The sequence below is a fragment of the Megalobrama amblycephala genome, linkage group LG12 (genome assembly GCF_018812025.1).
Source record: "Megalobrama amblycephala isolate DHTTF-2021 linkage group LG12, ASM1881202v1, whole genome shotgun sequence".
Lineage (NCBI taxonomy): Eukaryota > Metazoa > Chordata > Actinopteri > Cypriniformes > Xenocyprididae > Megalobrama > Megalobrama amblycephala.
In genome coordinates, this window is record NC_063055.1 from 37,069,099 (window position 1) to 37,096,920 (window position 27,822).

The 27,822-nt window shown below is 33.4% G+C and overlaps 1 protein-coding gene across 1 annotated transcript; it reads left to right on the plus strand.

The window, feature by feature from the left end:
• Positions 1-1,125: 1,125 nt before the first annotated feature.
• On the plus strand, positions 1,126-27,745 carry gna14a (guanine nucleotide binding protein (G protein), alpha 14a). Its single transcript, XM_048210990.1, has 7 exons — positions 1,126-1,562; positions 12,079-12,263; positions 21,046-21,200; positions 22,250-22,378; positions 24,127-24,256; positions 24,347-24,500; positions 27,034-27,745. Exons 1-7 carry the CDS (start codon positions 1,442-1,444, stop codon positions 27,222-27,224), a joined length of 1,065 nt encoding a protein of 354 aa, XP_048066947.1. The 5' UTR covers positions 1,126-1,441; the 3' UTR covers positions 27,225-27,745.
• Positions 27,746-27,822: the final 77 nt, after the last annotated feature.

Consider the following 27,822-nt stretch of genomic DNA (forward strand, 5'->3'; position numbering starts at 1 on the left):
TGTAATATAATATAATATAATATAGTATAATATAATATAATAAAATAATATAAATGGAGCTAGATAATTAATCGCGATTACTTGAATCTAACATAAAAGTGTGTGTGTGTATATATTTATATGTGTGTGTGTGTATATATATATATATATATATATATATATATATATACAAACACACACACACACACACTTTTATGTTAGATGCAGTTAATTGCGATAAATCGCTTTGACAGCACTAATTATATTATATTATATTATATATTTTTTTTAATGTTAAATATGCTCATGTGTTTGATAAAAAACAAATATAAAATTAATTATATTTAATGCAAAGCGATTAATTGCATTTAACAAACGTTTGTAAATATATAATATGTGTGTATACACACACACACACACACACACACACACACACACACACACACACACACACACACACACATATTATATATTTACAAACGTTTGTTAAATGCAATTAATCGCGATTAATGGCGATTAATTCATTTGACAGCACTAAATATGATATAATATATATATATATATATATATATATATATATATATATATATATATATATATATATATATATATATATATATATATATATATATATATAGATATATAGATATTTTTTTTTAATCAAACACAGTCCTAATGAGCATGAGACTTTAACATTAAAATATAATATAATATAATATAATATAATATAATATGCTGTCAAAGTGATTGATTGCGATTAACACATATATATATATATATATATATATATATATATATATATATATATATATATATATATATATATATATATATATTTATATATATACACACACACACACACAACCATTTGTTAGATGCAATTAATGGAGATTAATCGATCTGACAGCACTAAATATAATAGAATTAATTTTGTATTTTTAAAAATCTTTTCATATGATCCTTATGCACCAACATCATAATGAAGTGGTGAAAAAACGTATTTATTTATTTACTTTCTTATTTACTTTTTCATTCTAGATTCTAGATTTGAAGAGATTACCTGGAAAGTACGTTGCCATCCTACTTCCCTATTGGAGCAGGTGATGTGTGTCGGGATGCCCCACCCTGTGTGAGTGACAGCGGCACAGATGCCCTTCATCATCACTGTCACGAGAGCAGGAGTCAGTTCGCGCGCACGTTCCTCTGAGCGCGTTATGTAGCTGTCGCGTGCGTGTCCAGCTCTGCCTTCATTCCTTCACCAGGACTGATAAAAGAGCACTTCTGCTGCCATTGGACATCCCGACACAAGTTCTGCTAAATAGCTGGAGATTATGTCCAGTGGACTTTTAAAGGAGGAGCCCATTCATGAACTCTCAGACTGTGGTGCGGAGCAAAGGAGAACAAAATCCATCTAATCAAAGCTGAACTAGTGTGCTGAAGACCGAGGCTCTGAGGGAGAATCATGGCTGGATGCTGCATGTCTGCGGAGGAGAAGGAACGGCAGAGGATAAATCAGGAGATTGACAAACAACTAAGGAAGGACAAGAAAGACTCCCGGAGAGAACTGAAGCTGCTGCTGCTGGGTGAGACGCGCTTCGTGTACTGTCAGAAACATGTGAAAAAGATGCTATGAGACGCTTTGCTATTAGATAGTTACTCTAGGACACCTGTGTGAACGTGAGGGCAGATTTGAGAGAAAAGAAGTGTGCTTAATTGTACTCAATGTGCACTTCAAACCTGGAAAGTCTATTTAGAAAACTGTACTTGCCGATAATATAATACTACTGAAGTAAAAGGCCACTTAAGTGTGCCTACTTAAGGAAAGTTCATTTTCATGACTAGGCTATGTTTCTTAACAGACTTAAGTACGCTTTTAAAAAGTGCACTTTGTAATAATGTCAAATTAAAAGTTGTACTTCAAAGTAGGCTACATTTTAAATCAATGTTTTAATAATATTTTGCTCTGCTTTAAATAAAGTGTTATCCAAAATGACACTGAAAGTTAATATATTTTAAATGAACTAAACTGCAGCTTCACGAGAAATTTGTGAAGAAGTGCGTTTAATTGTACTGAATGTGCACTTGTAGTGTACTTCAAATCTGGGAAGTATATTTAGAAAACTGTACTTGCCGATAATATAATACTACTGCTTAAGTGTACTTAAAGAGAGTTCACTTTCATGACACGCTTAAGTACACTTTTAAAAAGTGCACTTTGTAATAATGTCAAATTAAAAGTTTTACTTCAAAATACATTTTAAATCTGTATGTTTTAATAATCTTTTGCTGTGATTTAAAGAAAGTGTTATTCAATATTACATTTAGTGTTATTCAATATTACATCGAAAGTTAAATTAAATGAACTAAACTGCAACTTCACGGGAGATTTATGAAAAAGAAGTGCGCATAATTGTACTGAATGTGCACTTGAATAGTGTACTTCAAACCTGGGAAGTATATTTAGAAAACTGTACTTGCTGTTAATATAATACTGCTGAAAGAAAAGGCCGCTTAAGTGTACTTAAAGAGAGTTCACTTTCATGACACGCTTAAGTACACTTTTAAAAAGTGCACTTTGTAATCATGTCAAATTAAAAGTTTTACTTCAAATACATTTTAAATCATTATGTTTTAATAATCTTTTGCTGTTCTTTAAAGAAAGTGTTATTCAATATTACATTGAAAGTTATAATCATTTAAATGAACTAAACTGCAACTTCACGGGAGATTTGTGAAAAAGAAGTGCGCTTAATTGTACTGAATGTGCACTTGAATAGTGTACTTCAAATCTGGGAAGTATATTTAGAAAACTGTACTTGCAGATAATATAATACTGCTGAAAGAAAAGGCCACTTAAATCTACCAAGAGTTCACTTTCATGACTGTTTCTTAACAGACTTAAGTACGCTTTTAAAACAGCACTTTGTAGGCCTAATAATGTCAAATTAAAAGTTTTAATTCAAAGTACATTTTACATCATGTTTTAATAATCTTTTGCTGTAAAGAAAGTGTTATTCAATATTACATTAAGTGTGTTGTTCAATATTACATCAAACATTAATATATTTTAAATGAACTAAACTGCAACTTTGTGAGAAAGAAGTGCGCTTAATTGTACTGAATGTGCACTTGTAGTGTACTTCAAACCTGGGAATTTATTTAGAAAAATGTACTTGCTGATAATATAAAACTACCAAAATAAAAGGCCACTCAAGTGTACTTAAAGAGAGTTCACTTTCATGACACGCTTAAGTACACTTTTAAAAAGTGCACTTTGTAATAATGTCAAATTAAAAACACTGAAAAAGAAGTGCGCTTAATTGTACTGAATGTGCACCTGTAGTGTACTTCAAACCTAGGAAGTATATTAAAAACACACCAAAACCGTACTTGCAGATAATATAATACTGCCAAAAGGCCACTTAAGTGTATTTAAAGAGAGTTCACTTTCATGACTGTTTCTTTACACACTTAAGTACACTTTTAATGTTTCAAAATCATTTTTTTTAATAATCTTTGCTGTGCTTTAAAACAAGTGTTATTCAATATTAGATTTAGCATGTTATCCAAAATTACATTGAAAGTTAATATATTTTAAATGAACTAAACTGCAGCTTCATCATTACAAATGTGTAATTACAAGTGCGCGACATACAAGTTTCAATAGAAATGACAGTTATGTATATTTTAGTTTACCATAAAAGCTTGTCAGTTCATTCAGAAACTATATTTCAAAGACAATAGAAGTTATTGTGAAATTAAAAATAAATATTAAGTCCTACTTAAGTGGGTCAAAAAGCACTTGGATTTAACATGAGCTTAAGCTATAATACATTTTCATTTAATTGCAAATAACATGTCAGAAAACATTAAATTCAGTTCACACTTAAGTATATTATTTAGTAGTCTTTTTAAAAGTATGCTAAAGTGCACTTCTTTTTCACAAGGGAATGGATATACTGTAGTACATCCACTGAAATGACTGTGACACCACCATTAAAAGCTCTAACAGCATTTGTTTGCTGACTGACACGTGGTTTGAAGTTTTGGGGGTCTGTGCTTGTCTAGATTTACAGAAAGAAATGTGTGGTTTAGCTGCTGTGTCACCGTTTCACACAGCAGTTCCTGGCCGCACGGCCACTGTCTGTGTTCTTGCTATGCAAAAGCATGCAAAGCAGAACCTGCAGTGAACTCTAAATAAACTTTCCTGAGCAGCACTCCCTCCCTCAACAACCTTGAGCACACAGCAGACTTCTGCCTCAACTCATATCCAACTCAAGTCACTATCTCATGGAGAAATGGCTTTTGTGCTTTGTCATATTTATTTGTAACAGTGGTTCATACACACCTGTGCAGAGTGTGTGAAGTGAAGCAGTCTCCCAGTAGATTCATTATTACACTGACCGCATTAAGAGCTCGACCCTTGAGACAGAGCGAACAGAAAGGTCAACATAAGCACCGCGTTTACAGCGCACTCTTTTAACTGTAACTGTGAGCAATGAGTTTTCTTGAAATGTCAAAGATGAGTCTATTGTACGACGATGTGTTTTAAAATATGTAAAACAAAACATTTGCATTTCCTGCGTGTGTGTTTTGTGTACAAAAATTCAAGTAGTTTCAGGTGTGACCAGTACAATACAAGTCTTTATAAGCTTGTTTTATTAGAAAGGCTTTAATCTTGACATTACAGTATTATAAAACACGTTCTGTGTGACAGATATTGTCATTAACAGATGCTACTTTCCAAAAATGATGGTTTGGATATGAAAAAGTATACTTTAAAGGTATGCTCACCAAGGCTGCATTTATTTGATTAAAAATATGGTAAAAATGGTAATGTTGTGAAATATTATTACAATTTAAAATAAAGTTTTTTTTTTTTTTTTATGTGAATATATTGTAAAAAGTAATTTATTCCTGTGATCAAAGCTGAATTTTCAGCATCATTACTCCAGTCTTCAGTGTCACATGATCCTTCAGAAATCATTCTAATATGACGATTATTGCTCAGCTATTATTAATTATTATTGGTACTCAATTATTAATAATTATCAATGTTCAAACCAGGTTTTGCTGCTTAATATTTTTGTGGAGAACGCAATACATATTTTTGATGAATAGAAAGTTCAAAAGAACAGCATTTATTTTATATAGAAATTGTTTGTTTTGTAAATGTTTTAATGCATCAGTTTATTGCATCCTTGTTCAATACAAGTATTCATTTCTTTCTTTTTTAATCTTACTTACCCCAAACTTTTATCATGGTTTCTAGAAAAATATTAAGCAGCAAAGACTGTAAGAAAATTGTCATAATATTTGACAATATTGCAGTTTTGTAATGTATTTTTTATCAAATAAATGCAGCCTTGGTTAGACTTATTTAAAAAAAAAACAAAAAAAAAAAACATCAAACTGTTGGCCCGTTTCTATTAATATTTTTTATATATAATTTCTACATGTGAAAGTGAACAACATTGTTTACACTCTGTGACTGAAGTCTATGGCTTTTATTTTATTATTATTTTATTTTATTACAATCAAGGTTTCAAAAACTAATCTCAACTAATCAAGGTTTCAAAAACCTAATTCTCCTAAATTGTAAACCTCCTATAGTCATCATGGTGAAATGCACTTCTGCCCTTTTCAACTGAACATTATTATAAAGCTGATAACCATCAGGTCAGGACTCTCGGTTTCGGAGTGAAGTCATTCAAATCTGGTCATTTTCATTTGTGTAAAGCATCTCAATGTCGCTGTGACTTTCTCAAGATGCTAATTCATGCAAAACGGAGAATGGTTGAATGGACAATGGCCACAGAAGAAATTTTCATTTCAAATTTTAAATCCCATCAGCAGGACACAAAATGAACTTTTTGAAACACCTGCTGATTGCAAGAGAACTGAGTAAATATAGCAGCCAGACATAAATATTTCTTGCCACCCAAATTCGTATTATCAAATTTCGTTAGATTTGCTTAATGGCAAAAATGTAATAAGAAAAAAACAGTAAAAAGCAGTAAAAAAAATATTGCTCAATGTCTGATGGTAATTTTTAAGATAAAATTCATTAAAAGTAATAAAAGTATCTGAACACTTGCCTAATTTGACAATAAACCCGTTTGCAATAAAGACGAAGCTAATGGGAACGTTTGAATATGAATAAGAAACGCATCCTTCTGAGATTGTCCCCGTTTGTAAAACCAAACGTTTCAGGATGTAGGAAATCCAACATTTGATAGAAAACACTTTTATTAAAAAATACAAAATATATTAATTACCACTATAACCAGAAGATAGCGGCAGAGGGGCATTTATTTGCGCATATATTAGCCATTTTCTGTAGTTTTTCACTCTAAAATTTCACTTTAAAATGATTATGTTTAAAAATATATTTTGTCAAGGTGAAGTATGAAGTAGTCACAAAATCATGAAAAACAATAACTTTTCTTGTGAATGTATTACACAGAAAGCGAGCGCCACGCTCTCCCTTTATAATCAATCAGTGCAACACAACCTCAATGATTTCAGCACACTTGTGAAAACTCACATTTTATTCAATGAATCTAAATAAAGTGCACAATGAATCTTTAATATACGCTTTTTTTCAAACAAAAGTGTGAAACTGATGGTTGAATTGAATTTTGCCAAGGAGGAACACTGAGACACGTCTTTATTTATTTATTTTATATCGTCTTACGTTTGAATAACTAAATTAATGCTTGGCCTGACTATTAAGTGATTATATTCTGATTATAAACTAAATATTACACTATTGATGCTTAACACAGCAACAAATTACATTTCACGGGAAGTTTTCCAGCTTGTTTATATTATTACGGAAGTTCGTAAGAACGCTCCGTGCATAATAGTCCATCCAAAACAAGCATTTTAATGTGCATGAAGCTTGAATAAGTATGTATGCATTATCTTTGATGATATACTAATTTACTTTGTAATTTACCAAACACTCTCAGAACACACCCCCATCTCCCATTGGTCAGAAAAACAAATAGCCACGCCCCAAACTCACACCATTGGTTGAGCCAGTGTTGCAGTGTCTATCATGCATGTGTTTATCATGCATTATTTAGCATCGTTATACTGTTATAGTTTTTGTTAATATATTAAATTCAATTTATTTTTTTATTTTTTGTGTTTTCACTTTAAAGGTGCCCTCGAATGAAAAATTTAATTTACCTCGGCATAGTTGAATAACAAGAGTTCAGTACATGGAAATGACATACAGTGAGTCTCAAACTCCATTGTTTCCTCCTTCTTATATAATTCTCATTTGTTTAAAAGACCTCCGAAGAACAGACGAATCTCAACATAACACCGACTGTTACGTAACAGTCGGGATCATTAATATTACGCACCCAATATTTGCATATGCCAGCTCATGTTCAAGGCATTAGACAAGGGCAGCCAGTATTAACGTCTGGATCTGTGCACAGCTTAATCATCAGACTAGGTAAGCAAGCAAGAACAACAGCGAAAAATGGCAGATGGAGCAATAATAACTGACATGATCCATGATAACATGATATTTTTAGTGATATTTGTAAATTGTCTTTCGTTTCTTACTGTATTCACGGAGACAAGAGTCGTCGCTATTTTCATTTTTAAACACTTGCAGTCTGTATAATTCATAAACACAACTTCATTCTTTATAAATCTCTCCAACAGTGTAGCATTAGCCGTTAGCCACGGAGCACAGCCTCAAACTCATTCAGAATCAAATGTAAACAATATAACAGTATACTATACTCACATGATCTGACGCATGCATGCAGTATGCATGACGAACACTTTGTAAAGATCCATTTTGAGGGTTATATTGGCAGTGTGAACTTTGTTTAGGCACTGTTTAAGGCAAGCGTGAGCTCTGTGGGCGGAGAGCACAAGATTTAAAGGAGCCGCACAGCATAAATCGGCTCATATTTAATGATGCCCCAAAATAGGCAGTTAAAAAAATTAATTAAAAAAAATCTATGGGGTATTTTGAGCTGAAACTTCACAGACACATTCAGGGGACACCTTAGACTTATATTACATCTTGTAAAAAAACGTTCGATGGCACCTTTAATTTTAGTTGAAGTTTTAGTAATTTTATAGGTTTTCGCCCATAAGTTTCTGTTAAATGGCGAGTAAATTCAAGAATATATTTTTTTGAAGAAATATATGTAATGAAGCTGGTGGAACTGAAAGAAATATGAACTCTGAATGAGCTGTATAGAATGAGAGTGATTACTGAGCTTTATGTAACGCATCTAAGTACAGTCTGATTGATGCACTCATTACACTGCAGCAGTAACACAAACGTTAGCCGTCCAGAACTTCTCTCAGACAGCTGTAAAAGTGTCAAGCATCAGGGGCCAGCAGTCTGGTGTACACTTCCAGTAGAAAACACACCTTATTCATTTAAATCATGCCTCGATGTCAGACTGCAGAAAGCATTCATGTATGTTCCAGAAGTATGCGGGTATAAGGCATTACCTTGAGAATTAATGCTCTGCTAAGTGTCTTTGTCTTTTAAGTCAATAAATCACATTAAGAAGTCTCAGTTTACCCTAAATCTGACCTGGGAATACACACTGTATATTTCGAGTCTTTATTCAGTCGAACCATAATGCAGCAGCTCTCAAAAATCAAATATTATTTGTGAGTGTCTAGTGAAGTTTGCTTTAACACATGAAGTATGCTTGAAGAATGGCTTTAGTGTGGAGACTCTCACTGCACTCAGAGACTGTTTATTGGCCGAGGGCAAGACAGATATTCTGCCACACGGCACTTTAAACAAAACTCTCTGAAACACATACACCCCGAATCTTTTTTCTCTCCTCCGTCGCTATCTTTCACTGTCTTTTCTGTCTGCTGGGTGAAACAACTGCAATTTGTTCATTATTATTTTCCTCAAATATATATATATATATATATATTGTCATTTCATGTTTGATATTTTGAACTCTGTGATTATTTGGAAGAAAAAAGAAACTAAAGTTCAGGTATTTTCCTTCTTGGCTTGTTGGTTTACAATTGAATTTTAATTAAAAAATGTTTTAATCGCAATTTTTTACATGTTCATCTTTTAGTGTGTAATGTTGCTGTTTGAGCATGAAAAAGCTCTGCAAAGTCCCTCCAGCAGGAGTTCTTCTCTATATCAGTGTCAGTGTTTCTGAACTCCCTGATACGCCTCAATTGTAATCTTGAGTTTTCTTCCAGGAATGAACACGTCGCAATATTCCTCATTTAAATAATTCCCGCCCAAGGCATATGCAAAATAAAGGGGTGTGGACTGGTTGAGTTAGTTAGTAGTGTGTTGAAACTGGCGGTTATGGTAAGGGGCGGGACATTTCTCAAACACGCTCACAACACAGGTCCAGCCGACCAATCAGAACACATTGTGCTTTTCAGAAGGAGGGGCTTCATAGAGACAGGAACTAAACAGAGCGTTGTCCCTGGGGCTGTGCTTAACTCGACTTTTAGACATCCACAACCACCATTTTGAAGTGCGTTCAACTTCGTCAAGTGGGCGAGGGAAGTTTATTTAGACAGACCCTCTCCTCGGCCTGTGATCAAGTGATCGAGTCTACTCAATATGTACACTTCAGGCAGTACTTGACCACAATGCAACACGATTGTAACGCCACAGCAGATCACGCTTAATTTACCCCCACCCCAGACAACTCTATTGAATGAAATTGGAGTTATTTTCACATTTAACTGCATAATATTTGTAACTGTCTCTTTTTATTGTATTGTGTAATTAGTGTCATTTTTTGTCATTTTTTCTCCAACAGCCCAAACATACATTCAGGCCTATAGAATGGTGCATAAAACACTTTCATGGGGGAAAAAACTGTAAATAATAAATCAGCTCCATAGTGGATTCCAAGTGATCAAAGGCTTGAGCTCTGGGTATGCTTCATTTTTTTATGTGCAAACTAGTGTACGTGTACAGCCAAACGCACAGCCTTGCAAAGTACACTTCATTTGACTCGTACGCGTACACAGGCGTTCAACGCATGCACAGTTGCAAGCAATCTCTCTCCATGAGTTAAAACCCATGTAAACATCTTTGTATTCTTTCATGCTAGAGTTGTACAAATGAGGGTACTTTCTAACCTCTTCACACAATCTCTCGTCTAGGTAGGCCTCCATTGTCACTGTAGCTTGCATGCGTTCCGGTCTGTTCTGTTTAGGCAGTTTTTCTTTGACTATCTTGTGAATCGATGCCAACTAATAAACTTTTAAATGCTAATGTGCGACCAGTCTGCGTACAGTACGTGCGTATTATTCTGATGACGAAATTAGCATCGTGCACTGTACGCTGACCCACGTGTATGCGTAAAAGTGAAGTATACTTTAGGATTTAGGGCGTTCCATTTAAACACATTGCAAGGGTTCCGCCAGTAGTGGGCACTCATGCAACATAAGCAATGACGTATATCTGAGTGAACGAGACGGAGGGAAGTTAGTGAGGAAAGGGCATTAAAATTGACGTAGGAGCCGTTTACACAACACCGTTTTCAACTAAAATTGGAAAACTTGCATTTTGGCCTTTGATTTACCTGACAATGGCATTTTGTGGGACTGAAAATGCAAACTTTTGAAAACAGGTTTCAAAGTGTACCTTTTTGAAAATGATACTTTTATCATCTCTGTGTAAACTACAAAAACACAAATTTGTGCACATTTAGTCTATAGGCATGCGTGTTTTGGCGCAAGTGCTCTGTAAAAGATTATGTATGTGCGCAGGCACTTTCTTTACAAAGTTACATCGCCAACTACTGGCCTGGCATGTGTAATACAGCGTTTTTAGTCATTTTCGTGGACACTGCATTATTGCAGTGCCTCTCTTCCCCTTAAACACAGCCTGGAAAGAGAGGCACTGCAAAAATGTAAAATATGTGAAAAATAATGTGTTTTCTGAACATTTAAGTAAGAAAACCTATTCTAGTTAACCCCAAACACAAAATCAAGACATAATAGGTCCTTTAAATCTAGACTTTGTAATTTCACCAAACAGACTTGCAGAACACTCCCCCATCTTCCATTGGCTGGAAAAACAAACAGCCACGCCCCCAATCCACACCATTGGTTGAGCTAGTGTTGCTGTGTCTGGCTGGTTGGGAGATTATCATGCATGATTTAGCATGTGTTATCATTGATATGCTGTTATAGTTTTTGTTAATATTTTAAATTGGATTTTATTTTTATATTTTCTGTTTTCACTTTAATTTTAGTTCATGTTTTAATCATTTTGTTGTTAGTTTTTGTCATTTTTATTATTATTTTTTAAAAATATATCCATATAGTTTTGATTTTTATTCATTCGTTTTAGTTTATTTAGGTTTAGTTATTTTAGTACGTTAAGTTAAACTAAATGAAAACGAGAAATGTGTAATGTAGTATTTTTTTTATATTGTATTTTATTTCACTTAACGTTTATTATATTTTTATTTTTTATGCTTTTAGTTTTAGTTAACTAAACTGTGTTTCCTCACTGTGAAATCAGACATTTTGAAATGATCCTCATCCATTTACATCTTACAGCTGTCCTGAATAGAGACACAGCAGCTGGAGAATATAAACACAACTCTGGCAAGCCGCACATTCAGTCTGTCGAACATAATCATCTCAGTCTTGTCACTACAGTAGCCAAACACTAAACAGATTTACCTTTTGTTCATCTCTGAGGAAAAATATACAAATGAGAAGCAGCCAGATTCACCCAACCATACGTGTTATTAATCAAAGCCACAAAACCAAAGTCATTATAGTTGTTCTTCATTTATGAAAGTTAAATTATTATAATGGTATATAATAATTCATGGATTCTGGTATTGGTATGGAATTTTTCTGATACTGATATCAGCTATCAGCTAATGGTAATAATTTCAAAACGGCCAACATTTTTGTATATGTCTAAAAGTTTGAGAGAAAGACCTTCACACTTACACAAATGTACAGTGGTACTTTGATATATACATGTACATGCCATTTTACCATGGTAGTTTGTCCAAAAACATGGTAATACCATTGCATTTTTTGTTAGTGCAGAAACAAAAGGATTTATTTGTCTTTTCTCTTTTGTAGGCACAGGTGAGAGTGGCAAGAGTACGTTCATTAAACAGATGAGGATCATTCATGGATCGGGTTATACAGATGAAGATAAGAAGGGCTTCATTAAGCTCGTCCACCAGAACGTGATCAGCGCCATGCAGTCCATGGTCAGAGCTATGGAGATGCTCAAGATCGCTTATGCTAACTCAGCGAACCAGGTACGACACACAGACACTGGAAAGTGTAGATTGAAATTTCTGCTAAATTTAAACTTTCTTAATCAGTTTTTGGCATGCATTTTCAGAACATCCTGATGTCGACACATCCCAAGTGTTAAAGGGATAGTTCACCTGGAAATTTAAATTCATTTATCAGTCATCATTTACTCACCCTAATTTTGTTCTAAAACTGTATAACTTTCTTTCTTCAGTGGAACAAAAAAAAGAGAAGATAAAAGAAAGTCAACATAAGGGGCCTTCGCACCGGAGGAAACTTTTCATAGTTCCTAGAACTATTGGCTGAAGTGCCTGGATTTTGCCGTGTTCACACCGCAGGAACTAGGAACGATTTTAGTTCTAGAACTCCTTTTGGGGAACTAAATTAGCTCCTACTTCAGAGTAGAGTCTAAACCAGCACTATAGGAACTATCAGTGATGGAGTGAACGATGATTGGTCAAACGCACGTCAAACACCAGCACCCGGCATTTTTAAAAAGCCGTGTAAACGTTTACTTCACGATCATGGAAAAGAGCAATAACAGGATTTACCTGTTGTCTGCAGGGTTGTGTTCTTTTCTCCGCCTCGATGATATGTCATCATAGGAGATTTCGTCTCTTAGCCCCACTTTTTGCTCTTTCAGTCGCGTAAATTATTTATTTACATTCCATCTCCATTATCATGAAACCCACGACACACAACAAACACAGCTTCGATCACGGCATCCTCCATCCACCGGTTTTTAGCGTTTGTAAATGCCGCGCTTAAAGACGCCGCTGTTGGCCGCTTCAGAGTTCCTATTCCCGGTGCGAATGCACCCAGGAACATGACCTGGAGGAGAAATTAGTTCTCGGGGAACTCTCCTAGTGGCTAGTTCCTAAAACTGAGTTCCTAGAACTATTCGGTGCCAAAGCCCCTATAGTGTTATTATATTTTGGACCACATTGACTTTCATTGTCTGGACAAAAATAGTCGAAACATTCTTCAAAATATTTTAGTTTGTGTTCCATAGAAGAAGGATTCCGAATGTATGGAAGCTTGTTTCTGCCACTAAATAAAAAAATAAAAAAGTAATTTTTTTATCTCACAATTCTGACTTTTTTCCCTCACAATTGGACATTATAACACAATTGCGAGTTTATAACTCACAATTCTGATTTTATATCGCGATTCTGACATTAAAATTACACAATTCTGACTATATAACACACAATTCTGACTTTATAACTCCCAATTCTGACTATATAGCACGCAATTCTGACTTTAAAATTACACAATTCTGACTTTATAACACAATTCTGACTTTATATCGCAATTCTGACTTTATAACACAATTCTGACTTTATATCGCAATTCTGACTTTATATCGCAATTCTGACTTTATAACACAATTCTGACTTTATAACACAATTCTGACTTTATATCGCAATTCTGACTTTATATCGCAATTCTGACTTTATAACACAATTCTGACTTTATAACATAATTCTGACTTTATATCACAATTCTGACTTTATATCGCAATTCTGACTTTATAACACAATTCTGACTTTATAACATAATTCTGACTTTATATCCCAATTCTGACTTTATATCCCAATTCTGACTTTATAACACAATTCTGACTTTATAACATAATTCTGACTTTATATCACAATTCTGACTTTAAAATGACACAATTCTGACTTTATCTCGCAATTCTGACTTTAAAATGACACAATTCTGACTTTATAACATGCAATTCTGACTTTATAACACAATTCTGACTTTAAAATTACACTATTCTGAATATAAAATTACACAATTCTGACTTTATAACTCCCAATTCTGACTTTATAACATGCAATTCTGACTTTAAAATTACACAATTCTGACTTTATAACTCCCAATTCTGACTTTAAAATTACACTATTCTGACTATATAACTCCCAATTCTGACTATATAACACACAATTCTGACTTTAAAATTACACAATTCTGACTTTAAAATTACACAATTCTGACTTTATAACACAATTCTGACTTTAAAATTACACTATTCTGAATATAAAATTACACAATTCTGACTTTATAACTCCCAATTCTGACTTTATAACATGCAATTCTGACTTTAAAATTACACAATTCTGACTTTATAACTCCCAATTCTGACTTTATAACATGCAATTCTGACTTTAAAATTACACTATTCTGACTATATAACTCCCAATTCTGACTATATAACACACAATTCTGACTTTAAAATTACACAATTCTGACTTTATAACATGCAATTCTGACTTTAAAATTACACTATTCTGACTATATAACACACAATTCTGACTTTATAACTCCCAATTCTGACTATATAACACGCAATTCTGACTTTATAACTCCCAATTCTGACTATATAGCACGCAATTCTGACTTTAAAATTACACAATTCTGACTTTATATCCCAATTCTGACTTTATAACACAATTCTGACTTTATAACACAATTCTGACTTTATAACATAATTCTGACTTTATATCACAATTCTGACTTTATAACTCCCAATTCTGACTATATAACACACAATTCTGACTTTATAACTCCCAATTCTGACTATATAGCACGCAATTCTGACTTTAAAATTACACAATTCTGACTTTATATCCCAATTCTGACTTTATAACACAATTCTGACTTTATAACATAATTCTGACTTTATATCACAATTCTGACTTTATAACACAATTCTGACTTTATAACACAATTCTGACTTTATAACATAATTCTGACTTTATATCACAATTCTGACTTTATATCGCAATTCTGACTTTATACACAATTCTGACTATAACATAATTCTCACTTTATATCACAATTCTGACTTTATATCACAATTCTGACTTTATAACACAATTCTGACTTTATAACACAATTCTGACTATATAACATAATTCTGACTTTATATCACAATTCTGACTTTATATCACAATTCTGACTTTATAACATAATTCTGACTTTATATCGCAATTCTGACTTTATATCACAATTCTGACTTTAAAATTGCACAATTCTGACTTTATAACATGCAATTCTGACTTTATAACTCCCAATTCTGACCACATAGCACGCAATTCTGACTTTAAAATTACACAATTCTGACTTTATAATGCCATTCTGACTTTATAACACAATTCTGACTTTAAAATTACACTATTCTGACTATATAACACGCAATTCTGACTTTATAACTCCCAATTCTGACTATATAACTCACAATTCTGACTTTATAACTCCTAATTCTGACTATATAACATGCAATTCTGACTTTAAAATTACAATTTTGCCTTTATAACACAATTCTGACTTTATATCACACAATTTTGACTTCAAAATTACACAATTCTGACTATATAACACGCAATTCTGACTTTATATCTCGTAATTCTGACTTTATATCACAATTCTGACTTTATAACATAATTCTGACTTTATATCACAATTCTGACTTTATAACATAATTCTGACTTTATATCGCAATTCTGACTTTATATCACAATTCTGACTTTAAAATTGCACAATTCTGACTTTATAACTCCCAATTCTGACCACATAGCACGCAATTCTGACTTTAAAATTACACAATTCTGACTTTATAATGCCATTCTGACTTTATAACACAATTCTGACTTTAAAATTACACTATTCTGACTATATAACACGCAATTCTGACTTTATAACTCCCAATTCTGACTATATAACTCACAATTCTGACTTTATAACTCCTAATTCTGACTATATAACATGCAATTCTGACTTTAAAATTACAATTTTGCCTTTATAACACAATTCTGACTTTATATCACACAATTTTGACTTCAAAATTACACAATTCTGACTATATAACACGCAATTCTGACTTTATATCTCGTAATTCTGACTTTATATCTCGCAATTATGACTTTATATCGCAATTCTGACTTTATAACTCAATTCTGACTTTATAACACACAATTCTGACTTTAAAATTACGCAATTCTGACTTTAAAATTACACAATTCTGACTATATAACTCACAATTCTGACTATATAACTCCCAATTCTGACTATATAACACACAATTCTGACTTTAAAATTACACAATTCTGACTTTATAACACAATTCTGACTTTAAAATGACACTATTCTGAATATAAAATTACACAATTCTGACTTTTAACTCCCAATTCTGACTTTATAACATGCAATTCTGACTTTAAAATTACACAATTCTGACTTTATAACTCCCAATTCTGACTTTATAACATGCAATTCTGACTTTAAAATTACACAATTCTGACTTTATAACTCCCAATTCTGACTTTATAACATGCAATTCTGACTTTAAAATTACACAATTCTGACTTTATAACATGCAATTCTGACTTTAAAATTACACTATTCTGACTATATAACTCCCAATTCTGACTATATAACACAATTCTGACTTTAAAATTACACAATTCTGACTTTATAACATGCAATTCTGACTTTAAAATTACACTATTCTGACTATATAACACACAATTCTGACTTTATAACTCACAATTCTGACTATATAGCACGCAATTCTGACTTTAAAATTACAGTTCTGACTTTATATCCCAATTCTGACTTTATAACACAATTCTGACTTTATAACACAATTCTGACTTTATAACTCCCAATTCTGACTATATAACACACAATTCTGACTTTATAACTCCCAATTCTGACTATATAGCACGCAATTCTGACTTTAAAATTACACAATTCTGACTTTATATCCCAATTCTGACATTATAACACAATTCTGACTTTATATCACAATTCTGACTTTATAACTCCCAATTCTGACTATATAACACACAATTCTGACTTTATAACTCCCAATTCTGACTATATAGCACGCAATTCTGACTTTAAAATTACACAATTCTGACTTTATATCCCAATTCTGACTTTATAACACAATTCTGACTTTATAACATAATTCTGACTTTATATCACAATTCTGACTTTATATCACAATTCTGACTTTATAACACAATTCTGACTTTATAACACAATTCTGACTATATAACATAATTCTGACTTTATATCACAATTCTGACTTTATATCACAATTCTGACTTTATATCACAATTCTGACTTTATAACACAATTCTGACTTTATAACACAATTCTGACTATATAACATAATTCTGACTTTATATCACAATCACAATTCTGACTTTATAACACAATTCTGACTTTATATCACAATTCTGACTTTATAACATAATTCTGACTTTATATCGCAATTCTGACTTTATAACACAATTCTGACTTTAAAATTACACTATTCTGACTATATAACACGCAATTCTGACTTTATAACTCCCAATTCTGACTATATAACTCACAATTCTGACTTTATAACTCCTAATTCTGACTATATAACATGCAATTCTGACTTTAAAATTACAATTTTGCCTTTATAACACAATTCTGACTTTATATCACACAATTTTGACTTCAAAATTACACAATTCTGACTATATAACACGCAATTCTGACTTTATATCTCGTAATTCTGATTTTATATCACACAATTCTGACTTTATATCACACAATTTTGACTTCAAAATTACACAATTCTGACTATATAACACGCAATTCTGACTTTATATCTCGTAATTCTGACTTTATATCTCGCAATTATGACTTTATATCGCAATTCTGACTTTATAACTCAATTATGACTTTATAACACACAATTCTGACTTTAAAATTACACAATTCTGACTTTAAAATTACACAATTCTGACTATATAACTCCCAATTCTGACTATATAACTCCCAATTCTGACTATATAACACACAATTCTGACTTTAAAATTACACAATTCTGACTTTATAACACAATTCTGACTTTAAAATTACACTATTCTGAATATAAAATTACACAATTCTGACTTTTAACTCCCAATTCTGACTTTATAACATGCAATTCTGACTTTAAAATTACACAATTCTGACTTTATAACTCCCAATTCTGACTTTATAACATGCAATTCTGACTTTAAAATTACACAATTCTGACTTTATAACATGCAATTCTGACTTTAAAATTACACTATTCTGACTATATAACTCCCAATTCTGACTTTATAACATGCAATTCTGACTTTAAAATTACACAATTCTGACTTTATAACTCCCAATTCTGACTTTATAACATGCAATTCTGACTTTAAAATTACACTATTCTGACTATATAACTCCCAATTCTGACTATATAACACACAATTCTGACTTTAAAATTACACAATTCTGACTTTATAACATGCAATTCTGACTTTAAAATTACACTATTCTGACTATATAACACACAATTCTGACTTTATAACTCCCAATTCTGACTATATAGCACGCAATTCTGACTTTAAAATTACACAGTTCTGACTTTATATCCCAATTCTGACTTTATAACACCATTCTGACTTTATAACACAATTCTGACTTTATAACTCCCAATTCTGACTATATAACACACAATTCTGACTTTATAACTCCCAATTCTGACTATATAGCACGCAATTCTGACTTTAAAATTACACAATTCTGACTTTATATCCCAATTCTGACTTTATAACACAATTCTGACTTTATATCACAATTCTGACTTTATAACTCCCAATTCTGACTATATAGCACGCAATTCTGACTTTAAAATTACACAATTCTGACTTTATATCCCAATTCTGACTTTATAACACAATTCTGACTTTATAACATAATTCTGACTTTATATCACAATTCTGACTTTATATCACAATTCTGACTTTATAACACAATTCTGACTTTATATCGCAATTCTGACTTTATATCACAATTCTGACTTTATAACTCCCAATTCTGACTATATAGCACGCAATTCTGACTTTAAAATTACACAATTCTGACTTTATATCCCAATTCTGACTTTATAACACAATTCTGACTTTATAACATAATTCTGACTTTATATCACAATTCTGACTTTATATCACAATTCTGACTTTATAACACAATTCTGACTTTATAACACAATTCTGACTATATAACATAATTCTGACTTTATATCACAATTCTGACTTTATATCACAATTCTGACTTTATAACACAATTCTGACTTTATAACACAATTCTGACTATATAACATAATTCTGACTTTATATCACAATCACAATTCTGACTTTATAACACAATTCTGACTTTATATCACAATTCTGACTTTATAACATAATTCTGACTTTATATCGCAATTCTGACTTTATAACACAATTCTGACTTTAAAATTACACTATTCTGACTATATAACACGCAATTCTGACTTTATAACTCCCAATTCTGACTATATAACTCACAATTCTGACTTTATAACTCCTAATTCTGACTATATAACATGCAATTCTGACTTTAAAATTACAATTTTGCCTTTATAACACAATTCTGACTTTATGTCACACAATTTTGACTTCAAAATTACACAATTCTGACTATATAACACGCAATTCTGACTTTATATCTCGTAATTCTGATTTTATATCACACAATTCTGACTTTATATCACACAATTTTGACTTCAAAATTACACAATTCTGACTATATAACACGCAATTCTGACTTTATATCTCGTAATTCTGACTTTATATCTCGCAATTATGACTTTATATCGCAATTCTGACTTTATAACACACAATTCTGACTTTATAACTCCTAATTCTGACTATATAACATGCAATTCTGACTTTAAAATTACAATTTTGCCTTTATAACACAATTCTGACTTTATATCACACAATTTTGACTTCAAAATTACACAATTCTGACTATATAACACGCAATTCTGACTTTATATCTCGTAATTCTGATTTTATATCACACAATTCTGACTTTATATCACACAATTTTGACTTCAAAATTACACAATTCTGACTATATAACACGCAATTCTGACTTTATATCTCGTAATTCTGACTTTATATCTCGCAATTATGACTTTATATCGCAATTCTGACTTTATAACACACAATTCTGACTTTAAAATTACGCAATTCTGACTTTAAAATTACACAATTCTGACTATATAACTCACAATTCTGATTTTATAACACACAATTCTGACTATATCTCGCAATTCTGACTTTATATCACAATTCTGACTTTATAACTTTATAAAAGTCAGAACTGTGAGATAAAAAGTCACAATTACCTTTTTTATTTTTTATTTCATGGCAGAAACAAGCTTCCATAAGAATGCAAATTATAATAAAAATAAATTATATAATTATTATTAAAGCACCACCTAGTGTTGAACGGATGTGTGCATGTGGGTCGGATCAGACACCATCCTGCCAACTGCCAAATATCATTGGTTTGCAGTTTTTAAATCTGAAAAATAATGCTCACAATCTTCTCTGCCAGTACCCCTAAAAATCTGCTAATGAAACAAGACAAAATATATGTTTGTATTCAAGATATTTTTTCAACACTCACTATCTGTTATCTAATGCAATTTTGCTTCTCAATATATTTATCTTGGTCAATTAATTTTGGTCATTATGTATGTAACATATTTCATAATCATGGTTTTTATATTCACCTGTTTGTTTCCTTCCAGAGAAGGTTTTATTTCCTGTTTATATGCTCAGCTCCACTTGAACTCAAATTAATTGGCTGTTTTCAGCATTTAGTTTCTTGACCGCACACTCTCATTGGTCCCCTGGGGAGTTGGTGCTGAATCCTGATTGGCTGTGCTTGTCTCTACAGGCTCATGCTACATTGGTGAATGATATTGAGGTGGATAAGATCATGAGTTTGGATGAGGCCCAAGTGAACGCCATCCGTAGTCTATGGAATGACACTGGGATTCAGGAATGCTACGACCGGCGCCGAGAGTACCAGCTAACCGACTCTGCCAAATAGTCAGTCTTGTAATTGTGAACTAATTAAAACTATAATCATTATATGTTTGACATATGTTTGTGATTTGGTCATATATGTTTCTGGGAACTCTGCAGACACTTGTGATGAAGAAGTACACTTTGGTATACTTTTTAAAATAATATTTATTATGGAAGAATATACTTTGAAAAAATATATACTGAATGTAATGTTTTCTGACACTTAATTGCAATTAAGTGAACATGTATTATAGTTGAAATTTATAATAAATGCAAGTTAGGAGTTTTACTTAAGTATTTTAGATGCAATTTTATAATTATTACTACTATTGTCTTTGAAAGATTGGTTAAAATGTGCTGTTGAATATACAGACAAGCATTTATGGCAAACTAAAATATACTTTAATGTCATTTCTATTGAAACTTGTATGTCAAGTATTTGTTATTACACATTTGTAATGATAAAGTTACATTTTTAATACAGTTTAGTTATTTAGTACATTTAAAAAAAAAAAAAAACTTTCAATATAATATCAAATAACAGTTAAAATGATAATTAAGTGCTTTACATGTGCTTAAGTATGTTAATCAACACATCAAAATATGTGTACTTCTTTAAAGCACAACAAAAGATTATTAAAACATAATGATTACTTTATAGAAAAACGTTTAATTTGACATTATTACACAAAAGTGTACTTACATGTGTTAAGAAACATAGCCATGAAAGTGTATCTCTTTAAGGACACTGAAGTGGCCTTTTATTTCAGGAATATTATATTTTCAGCAAGTACAGTTTGTTTAAAAATATACTTTTAAGATGTGAAGTACACTACTCCTAAGTGTACTAAGTACTGTGTATCCAGTACAATTAGCGTACTTCTTTGGGAAGGTGCCGTATTAAAAGTGTGATCTGCATTTCTCTAAATATCCAGCATGTCTGTCAACAAAATGTGTGATATTGTGATGCAGACTCTGTGTGCCGCTTTCATGTCCTTACAACAATTGTAAAACCTGTTGTATCAGCTCTGGCCATGACTTGACCACAGTATTTGTTTGTCCCGTAACAGCTACCTGAGTGATCTAGATCGGATTTCAGATGCTGCATATGTTCCCACAGAGCAGGATATTCTGAGAGTCAGGGTTCCCACCACAGGAATCATCGAGTATCCGTTCGACCTGGAGAACGTCATCTTCAGGTAACAGTCTTAATATGCCACATCAGTGTTTGGTCATGCATCAGCACACACAGGAAAATTCATTTTGCTGTACATCCAAACCGGATCAAAATCCAGAACACTTTGGCCCTGTTCACACCTGGTATTAAGATGCGTTTTGGTCAATCGGATCAGAAGTGGACGACCCTAAATACAGGTGTAAACGGTGTGTAAAACATTTTGAGCTTGTCCATTTTCAACCACTTCCAGAGGTAGTCGAAAACACATTCGAATGTATTGCTTTCATAGTGTAGACGCTCATGTGGTCGAATGTGTTCAAAAGACCATCTCCACCTCCTGAACTAATGCATAAACATTATGGGAAGCGCTCTAGCCAGACGGGATTTAAACTTTGTCAACTGAAGACCCAAGTTTGGTTTGAAGATGAAAAACATACCAGCACAATGTCCTCTCACCTTCCTGATTTTTTTAACACACACTCACAGCGTTCAGCAGGTCTTGTGGCTGTCAGAGCAGAAATGAAAGCTGATGTTCTCCGTATGTTTTTCCGTCGTCTCCGGGCGTGTTCATATGTAAATTGCTCAAGCAATTTTTTGTCCATTAGATTGAAAGTTCTGAAAAAACCCATTCATTTACCCACACATAGACCCTTCCCTCGAAGAAATCAGAACAGAAGTGGTTGAAATTGGAGAAAAGAGACGGATTAAAACACCAGGTGTAAACGGGAATGTGTCTCCATCATCCACTTGTGATCTGATTGACCAAAACACATCTTAATACCAGGTGGAAACAGGGCCATGGTGTGTAATCTGTGTTTAACAGATCGGTTTGTAGTCCTAAAATCCAGAAGAGAACTAGCATTTGAGCCATGGATTCCTTTTGGAATGTCCAATGGGGTTCTAGAATATTGTTTTTTGATTTGTAGAATGATAAGGTCTGTGGTTGGGTCAATAGTCAATAGTGAACCAATATAGGTGATGGAAATGCTAACTGGTGACAAACTGACATCAATCTTTTTTTCGTTTAACTTCAGCACAAATTCTATGTCCATACTTCACGCGATGCCGCAAAAAATAGTTTTGAAACTTTTTGTCAAGAGAAAGGACTTTAACACAAATAAATGTGGTGTCACATGACATAATTACTCTTGCGCTCACATCCGTATGTTGATCTCATTAAAGCTCTGTTTCTCTGTAATGTTCAAGTCATTTTAGGACAACTTTAAAAGCGGTCCAGAGAGGCAAAACGAAATCCGAAATTGAACTGAATGTTGTGCAGAATGTAATAGAAACTCAGTTTTATTTTGTGAAAGTGAAAATGTTATTTTAAAAAGCTGGTTTATAACATTTTAGTTTTGTTCAAATTCTCTTGAATTCAGAGAAGATGGCGTCAACTGCTGTAACAGCTGATTGCAAAGAGTGCCAGATTGTATATAAGATGGCTGTGATAAGAATAAGATGGACCTCATACAGTACATCATTCTTATTTTTGTAATTTGGTCAAATATTTTTTAAATGCGTGCATTTTAACGAACCACCGGTTCTCGATACCCAACCCTACTCGTTACATTATTCCCCCAGGAATAACATTTCCTGTTGTATGTCTTGTCTGATCGCACCACTTGATTTTAATTTTGTTTTTCAAATATTTATAATTTGAACCTATTCAAATATCCAGAAGGAACCCATGGCCTTCTGGGTTGACTTGCATATTAATGTAATAACTGAACAGCTTTATCTTTGTCATGTTTAATTGCTCAAATGCACCAGGATGGTGGATGTCGGGGGTCAGAGATCTGAGCGCAGGAAGTGGATTCACTGCTTCGAGAACGTCACCTCCATCATCTTCCTGGTGGCGCTGAGCGAGTACGATCAGGTCCTCGCTGAATGCGACAATGAGGTCAGGTTCGCTTTGAGTTTGGCTGATTTCAGCCCTGTTCTCTCTGACTTCATGCTCATGTCAGTTGTTTTTCTGTCTCTCGTGTCCCAGAATCGCATGGAGGAGAGTAAAGCTCTGTTTAAAACCATCATCACTTATCCTTGGTTCCAGCAGTCGTCTGTGATTCTCTTTCTCAATAAGACGGACATCCTGAAGGAGAAGATCGTTTACTCTCATGTGGCCACCTACTTCCCAGAATTCACAGGTGAGTCATTAATAGCAGTTTACTCGTGAGACAAGGGCTGCGTCCGAAATCTCATACTCTAGGAACTTATTTTGAATACATAGTACGTACTTACTTCACGAGCGCTAAAATAGTGCGTATGAATGTGTGAATTTTGAAAGTAATCCAGTGTGGTGAGAAATCGAGTCCTCCCCAGGAATTGGGTCTCCTTTAGGACCCAGGCGGTAATGCCTGATCAAAAGGTGTTATGGTGATGTCTTGACTAATTATAACCTATTTAACTATTGTATGATGTTTATTACATTAAGTGCACAAACAACATGCTTGAAATATAAAATTAATGCCTATGTATTACATAATGAAACAAACTAGAAACACAACCATGCCTTTTTTTTTTTTTTTTTTTTTTTTAAGGATAAGGATTGATGCAACATACTATTTTCTGTAAAAGTAATGTAACATTAATTTTACACAATAATAGCAATGTGGTATAGTATATAATATTAAATTTTTAATAAATTAATTCTCATGCTAAGTACACACAAACATCATTAATGTGAAACATGTAATTGGGAACTATACTGGAAGCAAAAAACATACCTAATATACCCTATATTGCCAAAAGTATTGGGACACCCCTCCAAATCATTGAATTCAGGTGTTCAATCACTTCCATGGCCACAGGTGTATAAAATCAAGCACCTAGGCATGCAGACTGCTTCTACAAACATTTGTGAAAGAATGGGTCGCTCTCAGGAGCTCAGTGAATTCAAGCATGGTACCGTGATAGGTTGCCACCTGTGCAAGTCCATTCGTGAAATTTCCTCACTACTAAATATTCCACAGTCAACTGTTAGTGGTATCATAACAAAGTGGAAACAATTGGGAACAACAGCAACTCAGCCATGAAGGGGTAGGACACTAAAATCACAGAGCGGGGTCAGCGCATGCTGAGGCACACTGCGCAGAAGTCACCAACTTTCTGCAGAGTCAATAGCTACAGACCTCCAAACTTCATGTGGCCTTCAGATTAGGTCAAGAACAGTGTGTATAGAGCTTCATGGAATGGGTTTCCATGGCCGTCACTGGACTCTAGAGCAGTGGAGACATGTCCTCTGGAGTGACCAATCACGCTTCTCTGTCTGGGAATCTGATGGATGAGTCTGGGTTTGGCGGTTGCCAGGAGAACGGTCCTTGCCTGACTGCATTGTGCCAAGTGTAAAGGTTGGTGGAGGGGGATTATGGTGTGGGGTTGTTTTTCAGGGTTTGGGCTTGAACCCTTAGTTCCAGTGAAAGGAACTCTTAATGCTTCAGCATACCAAGACATTTTGGACAATTTCATGCTCCCAACTTTGTGGGAACAGTTTGGGGATGGCCCCTTCCTGTTCCAACATGACTGCGCACCAGTGCACAAAGCAAGGTCCATAAAGACATGGATGAGCGAGTTTGTTGTGGAGGAACTTGACTGGCCTGCACAGAGTCCTGACCTCAACCCGATAGAAGACCTTTGGGATGAATTAGAGCGGAGACTGTGAGCCAGGCCTTCTCACCAACATCACTGCATGACCTCACAAATGCACTTCTGGAAGAATGATCAAAAATTCCCATAAACACACTCCTAAACATTGTGGAAAGCCTTCCCAGAAGAGTTGAAGCTGTTATAGCTGCAAAAGGCAGGCCAACTCCATATTAAACCCTACGGATCAAGAATGTAATGTCATTAAAGTTCATGTGCACGTAAAGGCAGGCGTCCCAAAACGTTTGGCAGTGTAGTGTAATATAAGCTATAGGCTAATCGGGTAGATGTATGCTATGCTGGTACATAAGCTAACTAAAAAAACTGTAAGATTGAGAAATGGTTGATTTCACAACCTATAGCTTCAGTTATATACACTAGCATATGAACCGTGTAATTTAAAAGACATTAATGGTCATTATATCACATTTTAAACATTACAAGTCATAATGTGTCTTTGCAGGAATTTTAATCAGGCGCTAAAAATACTACAGATTAAAAATCCATTGAACCAAAGGGATCAATCGGGCTCCTAAAGGTGACCCGATTCCTCACCACACTGGATGTACTACATCCGCCATGTTGTCATTATCATGTGACCCACCAGCGTCAGTTGCGTCGCTTCACTGCCAATCATAAATTCATGAAAATCAAGTTTCAACAAATTTGTGCCTCATTATAATTTACAGCCTGTGCTAACCTCAAATTGTATATTTTAAAAGACTTATTGACTCCTTAATAATATAATACTGTATAATATATTTTGAAGAGTTGCATTTTTTTCAATGATTTGTATGACATTAGGCCTTTAACCACCCTGATATTTTCAACTTTATGCCACCAAAAAATATAAAAACCAGTTTTAATTCAGGAAAAAAACAAACAAAAAAAACATGCTCATCACAGAAAATGTGTATTCAAGTTCAGTTGCATGTGCAAATTGTTTTTTTTTAAATGTATTTTTAAACAATAGATATTTCACCCATCTTTGATGATCTTTGACCCAAAGATTATTATCGTTTTTTGGTTTTTTTTCAGGCCCCAAAAATGATCCAAAGGCAGCCCAGGAATTTATTCTTAAGATGTACCAGGAGCAGAACGAAGACAAAGACAAAACCATCTACTCTCACTTCACCTGTGCCACCGACACCGAGAACATCCGCTTGATCTTCGCAGCTGTGAAGGACACCATCCTGAGACACAATCTCAAAGAGTTCAACCTGGTTTAAAATCAACAACTAGACCTTTTCCTGAAGGAGAAAGCCTGGTCCTGCTGTTGAGTAGATTTAGCTGTCACATTATCTTAACATTGTTCTAAGGACGTATATAAGGAATATCTAGAAGAATTGTCTAATGGATTAGATGTGGACTGGGTTCCTGTAAAACAAGCCTTAATCCACCATTACAAGAATGAAACTTCTTTTCAGCCCCGTTTAGGTCGTCTGATAGATGGATAGGTTACATCTACAACACATGTTGCCATCTTGTTCTTTATACAAGTAGAGTTTACAAAGGATGCGATTTTAAGGAACATGTAAAACGGATCAAAGTCTTGAAAACTACTTGTGTAAGAGCGTTTAAAGGCAAAGTAGAGGGGAAAAGTTTACATGTTAAATGTAAAAACTTATTCTGGATTTCATTTTAAAAAAAGCAAATGCTCTGAAGTTGCCTTATGTAGTTATTTTAACACGAGCCTCAATCATGATTGGTCATTTGTAGAAATTAAAGATATTTTATTATTTGTAAAAAACAATTTACTAGCATTTACTGACATTTATTTGGTGTTTTAGTGTCAAACTTTACATTTGTAAATGATATTTCTCATCT